This window comes from Acomys minous (genome assembly GCF_964271855.1).
Source record: "Acomys minous genome assembly, chromosome: 18".
NCBI classification, from domain to species: domain Eukaryota; kingdom Metazoa; phylum Chordata; class Mammalia; order Rodentia; family Muridae; genus Acomys; species Acomys minous.
In genome coordinates, this window is record NC_140501.1 from 53,583,997 (window position 1) to 53,603,678 (window position 19,682).

The 19,682-nt window shown below is 46.6% G+C and overlaps 1 protein-coding gene across 1 annotated transcript in view; it reads right to left on the minus strand.

Moving 5' to 3' along the window:
* Window positions 1-8,820: 8,820 nt before the first annotated feature.
* Window positions 8,821-19,682, minus strand: part of NUGGC (nuclear GTPase, germinal center associated) — a 35,806-nt gene continuing 24,944 nt past the window's right edge. The window contains exons 12-17 of the mRNA XM_084767006.1: window positions 16,436-16,593; window positions 15,035-15,173; window positions 13,771-13,879; window positions 13,359-13,495; window positions 11,882-11,972; window positions 8,821-9,031 (exon numbers count right to left, since the gene is read on the minus strand). Coding sequence (XP_084623132.1) covers window positions 8,886-9,031; window positions 11,882-11,972; window positions 13,359-13,495; window positions 13,771-13,879; window positions 15,035-15,173; window positions 16,436-16,593 — 780 coding nt within the window. The 3' untranslated portion in view covers window positions 8,821-8,885. The remainder of the gene's footprint in view (window positions 9,032-11,881; window positions 11,973-13,358; window positions 13,496-13,770; window positions 13,880-15,034; window positions 15,174-16,435; window positions 16,594-19,682) is intronic.

Sequence of the window (19,682 nt, forward strand, 5' to 3'; positions counted from 1 at the left end):
CCCCAAAATAGCACCATTGGCTAGGGACCAGACATTCAAATCATGAAGCCTGCAATGGGAACCTCAGTTTCGAACTATAACACCAACTGTGTGTAAAATAGACACCAATTTCCCCCCCCACCCCCCATGAACATACACTGACCTGCTTTCAGCAGTAGAGGAGGAAGACAGATGTGAACAAAGAAGAGAGAGATGAACTCTAAGCTCTTCCCAAGAGTGGTGGTTTGGATGGGAGATGTGCCTCACAGTCTCTGGCATTTGAATACTTGATCCCCAATTGATGGTTCTTTTGAGTGGCTTGGGTGTGGCCTTGCTAGAGGAAGTCTGCCTCTAGTGGTAGGCTTTGAAAGTAAAAACCTAGCTGCTTTCCCTCCCTCCCTCCCTCTCTCCCTGTTTTGGGTTCAAGGTAAGAGCCCTCAGCTTCTGCTCCAGTCCACGTCTGCAGCCTACTGCCATCACACCCCCACCTTTATGGGCTCTAACCCTTAGAAGTTGTAAGCCAATATGAACCCTTCCTTCCGTAAAGTTGTCTTGGTCATGATGTTGTATCACAGCAACAGAGAAGTAACAAGATACTGGCCAAGCCTCTCCTGCACCATCCATAATTGATGACACTGATTTAGACAGGGTCCAGTTTTCTGCATGAAGCCCACAGACAGGCATAGGACTATAAGGTGTACCCCCTCACTGTAATACTGCTAGAGGAATCTGTGTATCGTTTATACCCAGTGACTGTGGGTCAGGAGACTTTTCTCTTTCCCCTTTTCTGTGTCTGCTTCATTTGACTTGCCATAGGATTAGATTTAGCTGCACTGACTGGTTGAGTCTTTGCTTTTTTCCTTTTTTTTTTTTTTAGCTGCATAGTATAACATTGTGTGTGTGAACCACAGTTTGCTTACTTTTTCTTCATTTATTTAAATTTTCATGTATGTGGGTGTGTGCCAGTGTCTGTGGGTGTGTGGACTGTGCATGCAGGAACCCACAGCACCCAGAAGAGCCATCAGATCCCCTGGAGTTACAGATGGTTGTGAGCCACTGTGTGGGTGCTGGGAACTGAACCTGGGTTCTCTGTGAGAGCAGCCAGTGCTCTTAACAGCTAAGCCATCTCTCTAGCCTCTGTTTATCCCTCCTTTATAAGCCTCTCATTTGTTTACTATCTTTGTTCTGAATAAAAAGCCCCACTGGAGTGAAGGGGCCTCCTAAGAAAGGAGAAAAACAATGGCTGAGAAGTCCTTCAGGCATCCCAAGTCACATCTTCTTGTCACCTAAGATCACAACAGTCCAGGACTTGTGAGATGACTCAGCAGGGGAAAGTGCTTGTTGCCAAGCCTGATGCCCTGAGTTTGATCCCTGGTCCCCACACTGTGGAGGAAGAGAACTGCCTCTGGCAAGTTGTTTTACTTCCACGTGTGCACTATGATGCATACATACACACACACACACACTTGCAAAACAAACAAACAAACAAACATGTGGAAATTAGCTGGCATTAAAATAAAAGAATAAAAAAAAAACAGTCCAAAACCAATTTGTCTCCATTCAAACCCTGAGCTGATGAAAGCTGGTCACCTGCTTTCCACCCCCCACCCACTCCCCCTCACCACTACCACCAGGTAGCAGGAAACACCGCTAACTGTGAAACTAAAGGAAGTGGATTTTGAGTGCTTGGTTTGAAGAGACAGCATTTTGTTGCATCATTGAGCATTCACCATGGCAACCCCATCAGTTCTGTGTCCCTGGGGGATGAGCTACATCAGACCATAGCATGGCACTTCCTGCTTTCTCGGGATTATGTCTGTCTTGTGTGTGTCCGAGTCCAGTATATAGCCCAGAAATAAGCTCAGAGGAAGTATAAAGCCAACAGCTGCTTGTGGGCATCGTGAGCAGCACCCCTCCCTGTAGAGAGAAGACTGGGTCTCAAGCCGGGCAGCCTCCCCAGCTCTGTGGCTGTGAGTAAAGTCTTGGAACCTCTTTGAACTCAAGTTTTCTAGTCTGTTGAAACCAAGTTCCTACCTTTGGCTTTTCTGTCTCAAGGGCATTTATGAGAAAGAGGCTCTTTAAAAAAAAAAACATGGCCGGGCTTCCCAAAGGCCAGCTGTTGCTATTCCTTCTCAAAGTTGACAGTTCTTGACAAATGGAGCACTAATTGTCATGTGGGTCTCCACGGTATCCAGATGCTGACAGCTGGAGCTGACTCCAAGCCAGGGAAGCAGGAGCCTCTGCCTCGTGGGGACTCCCTGCTTCTTGCCCGTGGACTCTGCCCAACCACCTGCTTTGTCTCTCTGGGTTCATGCTAGTCCATTCCCCAGGAGGTATGTGATTGACGGATTGCAGGAGATAGCCCGGGTTTCCCGACACTGGCCCAGGGTCATAGTCAGTGAAGTGGATGAGCATCCTCCATGGCCTAACTCTGGGGATGTCCCTGGAGCTCCTTGTATTGACAAACTCAGGCACCCAGGGGGGCTTTCTAGGGGGCGTTATCTCAGAATCAAGATGATCTGAATTTTGCTTGACAATTAGATAATGAAATGATTGTAATGTGAGTGATTTGTAGTTGGTAGCCAAACATTCAATCATAAGAAACTAGTCTAAACCGGAGTGAGACACTGGGCCAAAACCCTTAAGAAGAAGAGTGTAATGGGATAAATGTAAAACAGACACAAGTGTTGGAATGATGCTCCTTCCCATGGACAGGATGTGGGATACCAGGCTTCCCAGTACACATTAAAAAGAAAAAAATCCTACGTTACACAACTCGGAGTTAATGAAGGTTGTTATGAGTTTAGGATGAGCAGAAGCATGGAGGTCACAGAGTCCCTGAGTTCTGTAGGGGATGCCAGGTGTTCGGTTCTAGATGCTTCTGGTAGAAACTGGGACCAGGATGCTGAAGGGTTTAGAAGTAGGCAAGGAAAGGACAGGCTCGGCTCCGAGAAGAAATCACTCAGAGGAGGTCTGGGGTTGCAGACACGTGCAGGGCTGCCATGGGAAGAAGGCTCCGGATTTCTCTGAATTATCCAAGAAGGAGCCACAGAACTCTCTCCACATGCAAAAGGCCTGAGTATTGGTTGCTTTTCTATTGTTGTGATAAAATGCTGTGACCAAAAGCAATGTGAGGAAGAGTTTATTTTAGTTTAGGGGTCCAGAGGGGCGGTGTCCACAATGGTGAGAAGGGGCAGATCACATTCCATCCACACACAGGAAGCAGAGAAAACAGGAAGTAAGGTTATGACATCTCAAAGCCCACCCCAAGCAATGGACTTCCCCCCAGCAAGTCTCTATGTCCTAAAGGTTCCATAACCTCCAGCAAGCAGTACCATCGACCAGTGTTCAAATCATGAGTCTACAGGGAACATTTCTCATAGAAACTATAGCATCCTGTATCAGCGCTGAGGCATCTAGAACTGGCTTTCAAGACCAAAAAGTCCCACCATGGTCTTTGTGTGATCACAGCCTGGGACTCTATTCCCAACAGGATTATCACATCAAGGGTCTCCCACACCATGTAGCTTGTTGGAGAAACACCCTCCATCGTGATGAGAAGTCACTCACAGCTGATTTTGCCACTTAGCATTCCAGGTGCTTATAGTAGCAACTGAGGATGAGAAATGTGGCGTGCAGAAGATGTGGTGAGCCTATAGTAAGGGCATTTCAGCATGGACCATGCCAGGAAGAGAGGACATGAGAAAAATCAAAGATGGAGAAAGAATGACAGAAGCAAAGGAAGACTCACAGATCCTTTTTTAAACTAGAAGGAGCGAGAGCTGGAGAGATGGCTCAGCAGGCAAGAGAGGTCCTGACTTCAATTCTCGGCAACCACATGGTGGTTCACACCCATCTATGATGAGATCTGGTGCCCTCTTCTGGCATGCAGGTGTAAATGCAAGTAGACCACTGTATACATAATAATAAATAAATAAAATCTTATAAAAAAAAAAAAAAGAAAGAAAGAAAGAAAAGAAAACCAGAAGGAGCTGGGATGGCGGTGCACACCTTTAGTGCCAGCGCTCAGGAAACAGAGGCAAGTGGACGTCTGAGTTCAAGGCCAGCCTGGAGTACAAGGCACGTTCCAAGACAGCCTGGACTACTCTGTCTTGAAAAACAACCAAAGTTTTAAAGAAGAGTGGGAAAGGGAGTGATGAGTTATTCTCTTTTTCTTTTTCTTTTTTTCTGAAGCAAAAATTACAGTTGGTGCAAAATGAAAATCTTGTTTTCTATTTAGATTGTATATTTATGAAAGGAAGGCATGCAAACATTCTATTAATTAAGAAAAAACCAATCACATAGTCCTTTAAAGCCTACGTAACCAAGAGCTCCCTAAACTCTCAACCCTCACACCAAAACCCTACTTCCCATCAGCATTCATCCCAGCTCTTTGTTACTTTATATATTTATCTCCTGTATCTCTAAACAAACAAAAAACTCACTTAGACTGGCCAGACTTGGTGCTTAGTCACGTCTCGACAGAACAAGATAGAGACTGACCAATATGCACTCACCCTTCCATATGGATGTACGGATGGAGGTGTTGGGCACCTACTTGGAATGTGTGGGTGGTGGGAGGTATGACACGCAAACTCTGGTCCTTACTCTCTTATCGATGCAAAGGTTTGTTTTGACTCTCGACTGACCACAGGCGCAGCCTCTTTCCCCCTCATCCTCTTCACACCAAAAACCATGACCTTTGTAGAGACAGGTGACAAGAGGCTTTGGATGTGAACTCTGCAGTGCTGGAGCCAGAGCTTTGGCTTGGCTCTCCATCTCCAGAGCTGTGGCTTTGCAAGAAGAGGCCGCAGCTCAGCTGCTCCCCGCACGCCCTCATTCCCTGCCAGTCATAGACGTGATGTGGCCATGCAGACATCCTCCCTCCTTCCTGCAAAAGCATTGCTTTCTCTGGCTTACCTCTACCCATCTCACTGATCTCATCTTGAACTGAGATGCTTTCTGGACGCCAGTCTTGTGCCTTGCCTCACCTGGCCAGTCTCACCTTAGCAGAGGAGGTTTTATGCTAAGAAAACATGATATTAACCTTCTAAAGCAGCCACCCTTCTCCTGACTCCCCTGCCCATATTTCTGAATCTTTTTGTTTTTTAAGGTTTTCTTTTTCTTGGCCACACCGGTCTGAGATTCTCTCTTAGATTTATGTCAGTGGCTTCTTGACAGGACTCTAAGCTCTTCCCATTTCTTCCTGTTTGTTCCACTCTGCCAGTGGATACTACCTTGTGACTGATTGCTGCTCCTCCTTGCGTTTTTTTCCAAATGGTTAACAAACAGCCCCATGCCAGTGCCAGCTTTAATTCGAAAGCTTTGGCTAGAGTTAACCCTTTGGCTTCCGATACCATGAGGTCATTTTAGTTGGGTGGACCCAAGGTTTGGAGAAGAGAGAAATAAGGCTAAGATTAGCCCAGAAGCTTCACTTGGCCTATGCATTATTAAGAAATATGTTATTTAGGCTCTAAAACATTTGGAGATTTTTCCAGATTTCTGTTATTGACTTCTAATTTTTTTTTATTGTAGTCAAAGAATATACTCTTCATGGCTTCCACTCATTTACAGAGATTTATATTATGACTCCAGGTATGGTCTGTGCTGGCAGTGTTCCATGTCTACCAGAAGTGGATATGTACTTTGATGTGGAACAAGATGTTTTATTAGTCTTACTTGAACAAAGCTGGGTGAAAAGTTGTTCAAGCATTCCGTGTTCCTGCTGAGTTTCTCCACTTATTCTGCCAGTTATTAAGAGAGGGTGTTGACATTTCCAACTTTAATTGTGGCTTTGGCCATTTCTCCTTTTAAGTCTAGTAAGTTTTGCTTTCTGTATTTTGAAGATTTATTAGCTGCATAAGTAGGATTTTTTTATGTCCTCTTGACAGGCTAGCCACTTAATCACTATGTAATAAACATTTTTATTTTTAATAATATTCTTTGTTCTTAAATTCATTGGTTTGATGTTAATAGCAACATTAGTAGTAACCATGGAAGTGGCCCCAAGCTACACTCAAAAAAATGACCACCAACTTCACTCAAGACCCCAAGCTAATCTCATATTGCTATGCCTTTTATTACCACAAACTTGAAATCTAAAAGAAAAAAAAATTCAATAGTTTTACTTTTAACTTATTTATATCTTTGAAGTGGATTTCTTGTAGATAACAAAAATTTCAAATTTATCTAATAGTCTGTCTTTAAATAGATCATTTACACTTAATGTGTTTACATAATTAAGTTCTAATTCTACCATTTGGTATTTGTTTTTTACTTGTGATGTTTGTTCTTTTTTTCTATATACCCATATTTGGTGTATTATTTGAACATCTTAAAATTTCTGTTTTATTTCCTTTAAACGGTTACTAGATATATTGCTCTTTTTGTTCATGGTTGCCCTAAGGTTTATATGCTATATGTCTCTAACTTATTATACTATGCCTTCAAATAATATTATACAACTGTAGTGTAATGTTTCTGTATATAGCATTATGTGACTACACTTGCAACATGTAGAAGTAAAAACAAAGGATCAAAGGGGAATCGTTGGTCCTTTTTTTTCCCAGACTAACACTTTCACCAAAGGTGGACAAGAAAAAGACGGTGAACTAGAGCAATGGCCCCAAGTCACACTTAAGATCGTGACCCCAAACTGCATTCATATTGTTGTGTCTTTCACCAACATAACACTTGAAGTTTAAAAAAAACTTTGGGGGGTGGGGAGGTTTCTCTGTGTTGCCCTGGCTGTCCTAGACTCCCTTTGTAGACCAGGCTGGCCTCAGACTCAGAGATCCACCTGCCTTTGCCTCTCGAGTGCTGGGATTTAAAAAAGAATTTTTTAATGTAATGGAATGACTTATTAATTCTACAAATCACGGATCCTTACACAGATGCCTTTTATTATTCTATGTAGCAAAATAGGAACACAATTGGAGCCCTTCTGCCACTATGAAGAAAAGTACTTGTGGGACGGCACTGCAAACTGAATGTGACACAGTTTTCAGGAAGTCCTTTTTACTTGAAATGTTAAATAAATTGATTGATCATATGTGGTTACACAGTGGATGCTCTCTTGAAAATGAACCTTTTACTTCAAAAAACTATCAGAATCTGTGGCCAAAAAAGAGATGAGTCTTTAGGAGAAAACAAACAAAACATATTTGTTTTGTTTTGTTTTGTTTTTTGTTTTTGTTTTTTTGTTTTTTTAACAAAAGATATCTTAAGTGTGTGCTCACTCCTGCGAGCTTCCCAGCTTCCCACTATCTCAGGCCTCTGCTGATGACGCTGGGGGAGGTATTAAGAAATATGACTTGTAAGATTGTAGGACGAAAGGTGCCAACGCTTAGAATATCTGCTGAACCTGAACAAGTCATTTCAAAATGCCTTAGAGAATAGAGTCATGCACTGGCTTTTAAAAATGCACTCATAGGATAAGATAAGCCTGATGTCTCACTGCACATATGTGCTTCTAGAACTTAGGAGCTGAGGCAGGAGAATTTCTGTTTTGTTTTGTTTTCCAAGACAGGGCTTTTCTGTGTAGCTCTAGCTGTCCTGGAACTTGCTCTATAGGCCAAGCTGGCCTCAAGTTCACAGAGATTCCCCTGCCTCTGCCTCCCACGTGCTGGGATTAAAGGCGTGCGCTACCACCACCTGGCAGATTTTTTTAAGTGTAAGACAAAATAATGGACTTTACTGTAACAGAATTTGAAAACTAAGTTCATTGGTTGGTTTCAGCTCCTATAGTGCAATCAGCCTTTGAGAAAGTAGCACCACTCCTGGGCTCTGAGGATATGACGCAGTGGTTAAGAGCACTGGCTGCCCTGGACAAGGACCCAGGTTCATTCCCAGCACCCACAAGACGGTTCACAACCATCTGTGATTCCACACTATCCAGTGCCCCCTGCTGACCTCCATGGGCACCAGGCACAGACATGGTGCACATACATATATGTAGGCAAAACCCCCCATACACATAAAAAATAAAATGCACTTAAAAAAATAAACTGTCATTCTTCAAGACTGTAGAATCAAAGAACTAACCAGTGCAGTTCTCTGTGAGTTCGAGGCCAGCCTGGCCTACAGAGTGAGTTCCAGGACAGCCAAAGCTACACAGAGATACTCTGTCTTAAAAAAAAAAAATCAAAAAACAAAAGAAAAAGCAAAGCACTTCCGTGTATTCCAGTTATGTATCTGTGTGAATGAAGTGGAATTTTCTTTGTAATACCGACCAAAAAGATTAGAGCACACATAGAGGTCCAAATGACTTCTGTTCAGAGAATGGAACACCAGCATGCATCTCTCTGCTTTTTGACCACAGGTGATGTGAGCAGGACCTCACACTCCTCTGGTCATGTGTGTCCAGCCGTGATGGGCTGGACCCTTGAACTCAGAGCCAGCATAAAGTCTTCCTCCCTTTAGTTGCTTTTTTCAAGGAATTTTATCCCAGCCACAGGAAAAAAATTAATGCCCTGGTCTCAGGTTTATTTCCACAAGGCAACACTGCCTCTTCCTTGCCAGTCTCATCACTGTTAAAGTGGGGAATAGAGCCTGGTGCCTGAGGCTGAATTATGTAACTTTCTACTTGACATTTAAGCTTTCTAACATGTAAATATTTGTCTTTGGTGATGTATAAAGCTCTTGTCTTTAGAGCTTAAGAGTTCACTCAAGACTCAAGATGACAGAGTTTTCATTTGTTTGTTTGTTTGGGTTTTTTTCCCTTTTGGCTATAAAAGAAAATTATACCAGAAATAATGATGTAGTGTTTTTATGTTATATAGACAGGCCAAATGATGAGAATTTTTTTGTTTTGTTTAAAAACAAAACAAAACAAAAAACACCCAGCAATAATTCTGTTTATTTGGCTCCAGGCCTATTTTCATCTCTTCAGATCTAAGCTTCCCAAACTAAAGATTTGGTCCGTGAGGGCCTGCCTTGCTCGGGGACATTCGCAGGAGGAAATCTTGCATGCCCCTCCGCAGCTGCGCGTTCTCGGCAACCTCCCTCAGGCTTCTGTGGAGCTTCTCCATCTCCTTCTGTTCGCTCCTGACATCTACAGAGAGAAGCAGACACACATGCGCAGTCAACATCGCCTCAAGATGGACCCTTCAGGAACCCTGTCACTTATAAGACAGAAGATCTAGAGTCATCAGGCCATCCTAGCTCATTGTTTTACAGCTTACACCATCGAGCCAGGGAGTGTCTTTGTTATCTGAAGGCTTATCTCAGCGTGCTTAGGAAAAAGCCACCCATAAAAGGAGCCTACCCCTTAAAAAGCCCTGCAAGGCTGGAGAGCTCAGTGGTTATTAAAAGAGCTTGCTGTTCTTGCAGAGGATCTAAGTTCAGGTTCCAACATCCACACTGTGAGGAACAGAACCTCTAGGGGAATCTCATCCATGCCTCTGGTCTCCAAGGAGACAGACAGACAGACACACACATCAAATATTTAAAAAAAAAAAAAAAAAAGAAGCCCTGGAACCTTCCAGGTCTTCACTTAGGCTGCCTCAGAGCCTGTGAAAGGTTATACAAAGCAGAGCATCCGGTAGGGTCTTCCCTCACCACCTCCAGGCAGATAGATCTCTGTCCCTCAGGCCCCCTGTCCTTGTCCAACCTCCAATCCCAGTGAATCTGTGTTGCTCTCTCAGCATTGCAGGTTTCCACTTTCCAATCTGCATTCTGATTGCATCCTCACTGTGCTGAATTTGGTGTTTGCTTTACACTTTTTGTTTAGTTCTGTTTTGGTTCTGATTTGTTTGGTTACTTATCTGTGTGTTTTAACTTTTTTTTTTCTTTTCAGATAGGGCATCACAACACAGTCCAGGCAATCCTCCAGCCTCAGCTTCCCGGTTTGGGGATCACTGGCAGTGTGTCATCACACTCAGCAATGATGGGTAATTATAGGACAACTGGTCCAGGCCACGGTATATAGACATTTGTCAGACTTCGTCTAACTGTGTCTTTGAGCTACTTTTAAATTGGTGCACCTTGAGTAAAGCTTCCACCTCCCCTTAATGTGCAACGCCATCAGCGGAGGCTGCCCTCCCTCCAAGTAAGAAGATTCTCTGGTGGCCCTGGCCTTCGCATGTGCCTTCATCCTATGGTTCTGCAGAGACCACCTGTGGTCTCCGGCTGCAGCTTTTTCCAGAGCCACCACCCTGCCCTCCTCCTCCGTCAGTGCTACACATGACTTCCACTTCGGAGTGGACCAGTTCTTCAAATACATCCCTTTCTATATCCACATCTCTGAGCTCTGTTCTTCCGGCCAACACAGTCTCCAGAGTAGACACTTCAGATGAACCTTGGGTCTGGCTCCAGCCATGGTTAGCTCACCATGTCCCAAATGGTGGCCTGGATCAACCTGCCTGAGCCTGGCCCGCTATGGGACCCATGGCCAGGAGGTGAGTTAGGACCCAGGTGTCTGTCCCCGACCACCATGTAGTAGACTTGCTGGTTTGCTCTTGCCTGCCTTTCTCCTAGGAGCCCTTGAAGGTGACTTTAATCTATTGTTAAATGGGGTGGGGGGGATACATGCTATGCAGTCTGGGAGGTTTCACTCTGACAGGCCAGGCAATGCCTGAATGTGTAGTGTGCCATTTGGTCCTCTTTATCACCTTGCCATCTGGCCCAGTCTTCCTTCATGATATGCACTTGGTGTTGGTGGGGGTGGGGGAGGGGAGACAGAAAAGGGCTTCATCTAGGCAGATAGAACTTAGATAAAACTTGAGGCAATGCCCTCTGTCTGCAAGGTCTGGGCAGCAGGAAGACCTTCAGCGGGTATGATACAGTGATATAAAGCTCAGGTCCCCGTGGAGTCTTCTTTCTCAAATGGCTTTAAGCCACACTCGCCTTCTCATGTCACTTTCTTCCTCTTTCCAACACATGCTGGGGACTGCTTCACGCTGCTGGGCCCTGGGCTGTGATAATCCACCGCTTTCAGCCGCTGCTCCATTGCCTACGAACCGTGTGCCTACCATCCCCTGTGCTGTGCTCACAGAAGTCTGTGCCGTCTCGCCCTGTGATCCTATAAACAGTGCTGTCCTCCTAACCTTGCCTGTGCCATTTTGTGCGCACATGAGACCTGAGAGGGCAAATTGCTAGATTCCTGGGTTGCTGAGCAGGTAAATTTTTGCTAGAAGTTTACTGATTACTTTCCCTCCCACTTGGTCACCATCTCCAGTTTATACAGGGTAGCTAGGTAGCTCAGTACAGCTCTGGGCAGTGAAGGGAGACAGAGCCACATTCCCAGGGTCCTGGTATCTCAGGAGAATCTTTCCCCTCTGTCACCAGGAGATGGAATCTTTCCTCAGGAGGCAGCAACATGGGAGAAAGACTTATGGAGACAGCAGGGGAGCTTGTGGGTTACTGTTTGTCAGTTGCCAGTTATGAAAACTTGGGAGTGTGCATGACCTGAGCTGAGTCTCTTTTTCTGCATCTCAAAGATGGGGAGCAGCTAGTAGCTCTGCAGATTCTGGAGAATTACACAAGATGGCACCCCCCCAACCCAAGTCGGAGTACCTGCCTCTGTTGGGTGCTCAGAAAAGTCTGACCATTATATAATCATCATCTTCATAACATGTTCTAGAAACTCTCACCTTGATGTCTGTGCTTTTAAATTTTATGATTTATTTTTAATGTGTATGTGTGTTTTGCCTGCATACTTGTGCGTGCACCGTGTGTGTGTGCAGTGCCCATGTGGGTCAAAAGGGGGCGTCAGCTCTCCTGGGACTAGAGATACACATGGTTGTGAGTCACCATGTGAGTGTGGGAGTTAAACCCAGGTCCTCTGGGAAAGCAGCCAGTGCTCTTTTACTATTGAGCGCTCTCTCCAGCCCCACTTTGGTAGCTTTAAACTCAACCAGGGGCCACTACACAACTGCCCTTATTTAACAGATTCACTAGTTACCTGCAAGCTCCTTGTAGAGACCGTCTCCCTGAGGTGCTGCGAGGGTCAACATGGTGGTGATGCTGCCCTTGACCTTTTCAATGATTCCATGCTACATGACAAGGACATCAGATTGGTTAGGATAAAGCTGCCCGAGGGAAGGTGGGCTCTGTACACCCGATCCCACAGCTGGAGATGACCAGAATGGGGCCACCCATGGTTAAAGTCGGGTCCAAGGAGGAAGAACTTAGAGCATGCTGATGAGCCCAGAACAAAAATATTTAAATAATTAAAAGTTGGCTGATAGTCTTCATTTAGAAAAGGACCGGGAAATAGGATGATCTTACCCACTCTTATCTATCTACACATCTATAGTGTAAGCTACCTATGTACATGTCAGTGTGTTAGCACCTTTTCAGCGACACTGTTTCATTGAGCACTTTAACGATCCAATTCCTATGCACTCTGTGGAGAGTGGCTCTACGGAGCTTGGTCAGTTCCCCACGTGTATTTCTGATACCATGTTAACTGACTGGAACCAAACAGCTGCTAATAAGCAAGACAGCTGTCACCTAGTCTGAGGATGCAGGAGTCCCTGCTATTATGGACAGCAGAGACTGGGGTTGCCAGAACTGAAGTGGGTGGAGCCACGAGGAAGCAGGATCAGAACATCTCAGGGAGGTTAGTGAAGAGCTGGCCTGATGCTGTCACTAGCTAGCGCCCTCTGGTGGGTGGGACAGAAGTCAGCCAAGCCTCAACCACATCAGAAGACTTGAGAGTTTCATATGGCCAGGGAGGGACTAAAGAGATGAAGAGGAAGGTTTTCTATTACTTGGGAGGGAGGAGGTAGCAAGCTAACAGACCTAGAACCCAAACAAAATTGTCCACAGGATGTTTCGGTCCAAAAGGACTCTTAGGAACCATTTCAGAAACAGATGGACTCAAACTTGAACCTGTGCCAGGCCCTACCACCCACTAATCTGTGGTCATATTCTGACATTGGCTTAATCAAAATTGTATTGAGCTGAGCCATCCCCCTTATTAAAAAAGCAATATAGCTTCAGATTAGGAGATACCGGCACCCCAACCTAGCCAGGTCTGCCTCTTGGTTGCTGTGTGACCTCTTCTCTCTTGTGCCTGGGTTTGTTTACACATAGAAAGGACACGACAGCAGCACCCACCTCACAGGCTTGCTGGGGAGTCAGTGAATGAACACGTGCAAGGACTGGAGCGCCCACCTAACTGTTACGGCCCCTCTCCCTAGGGATGGCTTCGCAGAGAGAAATGACACAGAAAAGCGCTGAAGGGGTTGTGTTTCTAAAGTCACAATCCTATGACGTGGCCAACAACCGTGCTTGGTGGCAGGGAAGAAAGGATGTTGAGCACTGTGGCTGTAGGCCAGTCCCAGTACAGAAGGCATCCAACTCTGCTTGGCCCAGGTGTCTGCTGTTTCTCCTATAGCAGCCAGACGGGACCTCCCCCTGCAGCTGTAAAGTACCTTCAATTGTCGGAACTGGTGCCACATCCTCTCTTGAGCCCTCTCAAACATGCCATCGGCCACCTGCTGCTCCACTCCTCTTCTGATGACATCCTTCATTCTCTCACATGCTTTTTTGCCAGTGATCTGAGCTGCCTCTGATTTAAAAAAAAAAAAAGATAGCAGTGGTCACATGACTACAAGGGCTTGCTGAGAAGAAAAATCAGACATGTAATCAAGCAAGCAGAAAGACACATGTACATATATACACACACATATCATGTATCCTGAATCCTGCAATTGTTTCAACACGTAGGTAGAGAGTGTTACCAGAACTTAGGCTGGAGATATGGATTCCTATAAAGAAGCCGGCAGAGCAGGGAGGTAGCAGGAGATAGGAGGATCCCAGAAAACCAGGAAGAGGAAGTGCCACCTTCATAGCAGGCCTTCAGGTCGTTTTGGATGGAGCTGGTGACAGACTCATAGATCTTCCTCTTCCTTCGGAGGATGTGGCCCTCCAGGCCTCCCAGGATGGCACTTATCTGAGAAAGCATGTTTACACAAGGCCATTTGAGACGGTTCCTCTCACAGAGGGACTCGAGTGTGCCTGTGTGCCTGCCACCCCGTCCCCTGCCTTGTGTTAGGATCGGCTGTGGTGATGACAATATCGTCTACTTGACAGAATCTAGAATAACCAAAGAAACAAGCTTCTGGGCATGTCCGTGCAGGACTATATGGATTAGGTTAGCAGATCTATATAAATTGTATATTAAATATGGATAGCACCAGGTGGTGGTGGCACACACTTTTAATTCCAGCACTTAGAAGGTAGAGGCAGGCAGATCTCTGTTAATTTGAGGCCAGCCTGGTCTACAAAGCAAGTTCAGGACAGCCAAGGTTACACAGTGAAACCCTGTTTCAAAAAACCAAAATAATCATCATCATCATCATCATCATCATCATCATCATCATCACCATCATCACAACAACAGATAGCATCACTTCACTGAGTGGAGTCCCAGCCTCCACTAAAAGAAGAAAGCAAGGTTAGCACCCGTATTTATCACTCACTGTTTCCTGAATGCAGGTGCAGTGTGAGCACCTGCCACCACGACTCCCCGTCAGTGGTAGACGGAACCCTCAAACTGTGAGCCAAGAAAAGCCCTTCCTTCTTTAATTTGCTCTTGTCAGGATTCGACTGGGAAAGCTAACTAATACAGCTGTCCACATGTCATCTCGACAGCTCAGCCGCCAGCTCCCCCTGGCCAAGAACTCTATCCAGAGGGTCACGATGCCCTAAAGGAGCCTCGCAGTGCCCAGACCAAGAGCCTGGAGTCTTCAACACTAGCCAGGGACTTAAAACAATAACGGTGGCGATAGGAATAGCAACTGTGATGATGGTGATGGCTGACTCCTTGAAGCTTGGCTTCTTTGGCTCCTTCATAAAATTGGCAGAAATGATGGAGCGGTTAAGTGACAATCATATTATGGGATGCACATTTTTGTTCACTTAAGTCTTCTGTGACTATTCTGGGCTCTGAGTCAACTTTGCCACCTCAGGGGCTCCTGCTAATTGCCTCTCCATGGAACAAAGCTCGCCTCAGTGCTCTATGCCATGGTCCCTGGTGGTCGAAGGACCTCGCCTCTCATCCCGTCCTCCCATGGCTCATCTCCACCACCCTCTCTGAGGAACAAACCTCCTGGACCAGGAAGCTTCTCTTGTGTCCATTGTATTTCCAGCCACCTCTAATTCCAATCTCTGCCATTCTCTCCTCCAGGGCGTGTTTGAAAGCATCTATGTGCTGCATCAGAGCAGAGCCAGCGGGCTTCCCATCCCTATGGGAGAAAGCAGTGTGACTGGTTAAGCGACTGTGGTGTGACTACCAAGACAAGATGGGCACGGAACAAGCTGGTTTTCTCCTATTACGTTAAAGAGAGAAACCAGCGCCAGGTTAACAGTCATCAGATCACCACAGTGTGCCAGACACGAGGCTGTTCTAGGCCTTTAGCCTCAAGGCCTAGGTGGTTAGTGTGATGGTGCCTATTTTACAGATGAGAAAATTGGGGTGCAGAGGGGGATGGTTGACATGCCTGAGATCATGCCCGAGACAGAGGCCGGGCTCACCTTAAAACTCACTGTCTGTAGATTGCCGGTGCTTGCATTAGGGAGGGTTGGACTTGACCTTTCAAAAGTGTGTGAGATATAAAAAAGTAAAAAGAAGGGGAAGTTATCCCCTTCAGAATATCTGAGAAGGAAGAAGAAGCAGTCTGCAGAGAAGAAAGCCTGAGCTTTGAGTCCTGGAGTTTTTTCATGATCTGATGTCACTGGAAAAGTCTCAGGGCTCTTCATGGTCTGCTTGATCATGTGCAAAGGACCAACGCCACTGTGTAGAGTTCAGAAAGCGTTCTGATGATGTAAACTATGCCTTCTAGTACAGCAGAGGTAGGTGTTACTGAGCACTGTTCTAAGTTGATCTGACAGGGTGCGGTAGGGTTCGTATGGCATGACCGAATGTTTAAAAAATGGTGGGGACAGAGAAAGGACACTTAGGGCCAGGCTGCTGTAGTAGGAGTCTGGAGAACCCCTTTATGTCAGATGGAAGAGCTACAGATCAGGAAACGAACAGGCATGGGGAATGGACACTGGCCACAACTCATGTTCATGAGCATCGAGTGTGCATGCACCAGAAACACACAGCATCCTCCTGGAGCCTTTTTCTTCTTTTTCACACTTGGGGAATGAAGGCTTTGTGCTTGCTTTATTCCATGCCCTCCAATCAAAATACTCCGTCTCAGGGCTCAGGTCCCTAAGAAAATGAATCCCCTGCTGCACGAAGGAGAGATTTGAAAAAATAATGGCAATCATAATATTAGTCTGAGAGAAACATCTACATCTGTACTCCGGGTCAGGATGGGAAATTTTAAAGTAAACCACACCAGGATGGCTTTTGTGTTTTGCCAGAAGCTAAGCTTTCCGTCTCGAATAACCAGCTACTCTTTACACTTCCAGGGCCAAAAAAATAAATTCCTAAACCCGAGACTCCGGCTTGATGGCCCGCAGATGTGTATTTACGAGAGCAAAATGAGAGATTCTTTACCTAAAAATGGCCCCGAACACAGGGTCGATCTGGTCATAGACAGGCTGCGACAGGGCTTCATTCAGGTCGATTCTGGCCAGAGTCCTGGAGGCATAGACGCCATTTTTCAGGCAAACAGCTTTCAGGGTCTGGTGAAAACCTTGGTTTCCTCTACTCCTCTAGACAATGGAACAGTGAGTTAGCAAGTCAGTGGAGTGACCTAGAACATCCTAAGGCCAGATTCTCATTGTCAATTTTCAAAGGCCATTCCTAAGAATCATGGGATGGAAACAGAGACAATACAGCCTTTAAACACGTCCCTAAGCCACCGAGCAATCATGGTTACATCTCTAGGTTGACTGGGAGCCTCTGCCTGGATTTCCAAAGGGTCCGGGGCTCATATCAATCACAAACCTATGTGACGATTAATACTGATGTCAATTTCATAGACTCTAGAATCAGTAAGGATGCAAAACTCTGGTCATGCTTAATCCAACTCTAGATCGAATTGACTGAGGTGGGAAGACCAACATCAAATGTGGATGACACCATTTGACCAGCTATGGTCTCAGACTGAGCACAAAGGAGAAAGTGAGGTGCCAGCATTCGTCTCTCTCTGCTTCTTGGCTGCGGATTCGAGGCGAGCAGCTGCCTGACACTCCTGCAGCCACGCTTTCCCTACCACGATGGAGCTTACCCCCAAACCGTGAGCCAAAACAAGCCCTCACTCTCTTCGTTTTGTGTTGGTTTTGGTTTTTTCGAGAGAGGGTTTCTCTGTGTAGCCTTGACTATCCTGGACTTGCTTTGTAGACCAGGCTGGCTTCGAACTCACAGCAATCTGCCTGCCTCTGCCTCCCAAGTGCTGGGATTAAAGATGTGCACCACCACAACCTGGCGCTCTCTTAAGCTGTTTGTTTTACTGGATATTTTGTCACCAATACACTAAGTCGCCTTTCCAGGCAATCTTTGATTTGACTGTCTCCTCCCTTGTCACTCTCCAGTCAGCTTGTTGAGCTCAGGCCCAGCGTCTCACTCAACCTTTATGTCCACATCTGACAGTGACTCAAATAGTGAGTGATCTAACAGTAAGTATATTTCTTGAAATCCATGAGGAAGAGTACACATTTTGTTGACTATTTAATGAAAAACAATTGGGTATGTATATCTTTGGTATTTTCCCCAAGCTAATAAGTCCAGAAATCAGAGGGAGAAAAAATTTACTATATGGTTAGAGCTGTAAAATAATAATTTTATCTAGATATTGATCAAGTAAGGACAACAAAAATGTGTTTGCTGAAAGTTCAGCAGAGGACACCATGACTTTTTTGTTTTGTTTTGTTTTTCAGGACAGGGTTTCTCTTTAGTCCTGGCTGTCCTGGACTAGCTTTGTAGACCAGGCTGGCCTCGGACTCACAGAGATCCTCCTGATTCTGCCTTCTGAGTGCTGGGATTACAGGTGTGCACCACCACACATAGCTTCATCATGAACTTTCAACAATGATCTATTTTAAGAGAATAACTACACAGTATGGTATAATATATATTATATGGTATAATAGCTCTCCTTCCCTGTCTCCCTCCCTTCCTAAACACATCCCAAAAGTAATTAATTTAATTAATTAATTTATGTATTTATTTATTGGTTTTTTTAAAAACAGGGTTTCTCCAAGTAGCCCTTGCTGTCCTGGAACACAAGCCTAATTTCATGCCTCAAGTTCCCACCACCACCGTCAAAAGAGATGTGCCCTCCTTGCCTTGGTGGACTGTATCCTCTAAACCGTGAGCCAAAACAAGCCTCTCCTCCATTAAGTTGCTTCACAGCAGCAGGAAAAAATAATTCATAAGGTAATACATACAGATTCAGGATAATTCACTTTACCACTCTCTTAGTTTTAGACTGTGTTAAGTAAGAGATGGTGAGGGTGTATAAATGTCTGTCCTAATGTCTGACCACAAAAGAACGTTGTTTATCAGCTAGGTGCTCCTTGAACATGCTTATAGTCACAGAGAAATACGGCACTGAAGGGTTGATGGAGGGAGCGGAGGTGGGGTGGACTGATGGAGGGAGCAGAGGTGGGGTGGACTGATGGAGGGAGCGGAGGTGGGGTGGACTGATGGAGGGAGCGGAGGTGGGGTGGACTGATGGAGGGAGCGGAGGTGGGGTGGACTGATGGAGGGAGCGGAGGTGGGGTGGACTGATGGAGGGAGCGGAGGTGGGGAGGACTGATGGAGGGAGCGGAGGTGGGGAGGACTGATGGAGGGAGCGGAGGTGGGGAGGACTGATGGAGGGAGCAGAGGTGGGGTGGACTGATGGAGGGAGCGGAGGTGGGGAGGACTGATGGAGGGAGCGGAGGTGGGGAGGACTGATGGAGGGAGCGGAGGTGGGGAGGACTGATGGAGGGAGCAGAGGTGGGGTGGACTGATGGAGGGAGCGGAGGTGGGGTGGACTGATGGAGGGAGCGGAGGTGGGGTGGACTGATGGAGGGAGCAGAGGTGGGGTGGACTGATGGAGGGAGCGGAGGTGGGGTGGACTGATGGAGGGAGCGGAGGTGGGGTGGACTGATGGAGGGAGCAGAGGTGGGGTGGACTGATGGAGGGAGCAGAGGTGGGGTGGACTGATGGAGGGAGCAGAGGTGGGGTGGACTGATGGAGGGAGCGGTGGAGGTGGGGTGGACTGATGGAGGGAGCGGAGGTGGGGTGGACTGATGGAGGGAGCAGAGGTGGGGTGGACTGATGGAGGGAGCGGTGGAGGTGGGGTGGACTGATGGAGGGAGCAGAGGTGGGGTGGACTGATGGAGGGAGCAGAGGTGGGGTGGACTGATGGAGGGAGCGGAGGTGGGGTGGACTGATGGAGGGAGCAGAGGTGGGGTGGACTGATGGAGGGAGCAGAGGTGGGGTGGACTGATGGAGGGAGCGGAGGTGGGGTGGACTGATGGAGGGAGCGGAGGTGGGGTGGACTGATGGAGGGAGCGGAGGTGGGGTGGACTGATGGAGGGAGCGGAGGTGGGGTGGACTGATGGAGGGAGCGGAGGTGGGGAGGACTGATGGAGGGAGCGGAGGTGGGGTGGACTGATGGAGGGAGCGGAGGTGGGGAGGACTGATGGAGGGAGCGGAGGTGGGGTGGACTGATGGAGGGAGCGGAGGTGGGGTGGACTGATGGAGGGAGTGGAGGTGGGGTGGACTGATGGAGGGAGCAGAGGTGGGGTGGACTGATGGAGGGAGCGGAGGTGGGGAGGACTGATGGAGGGAGCGGAGGTGGGGAGGACTG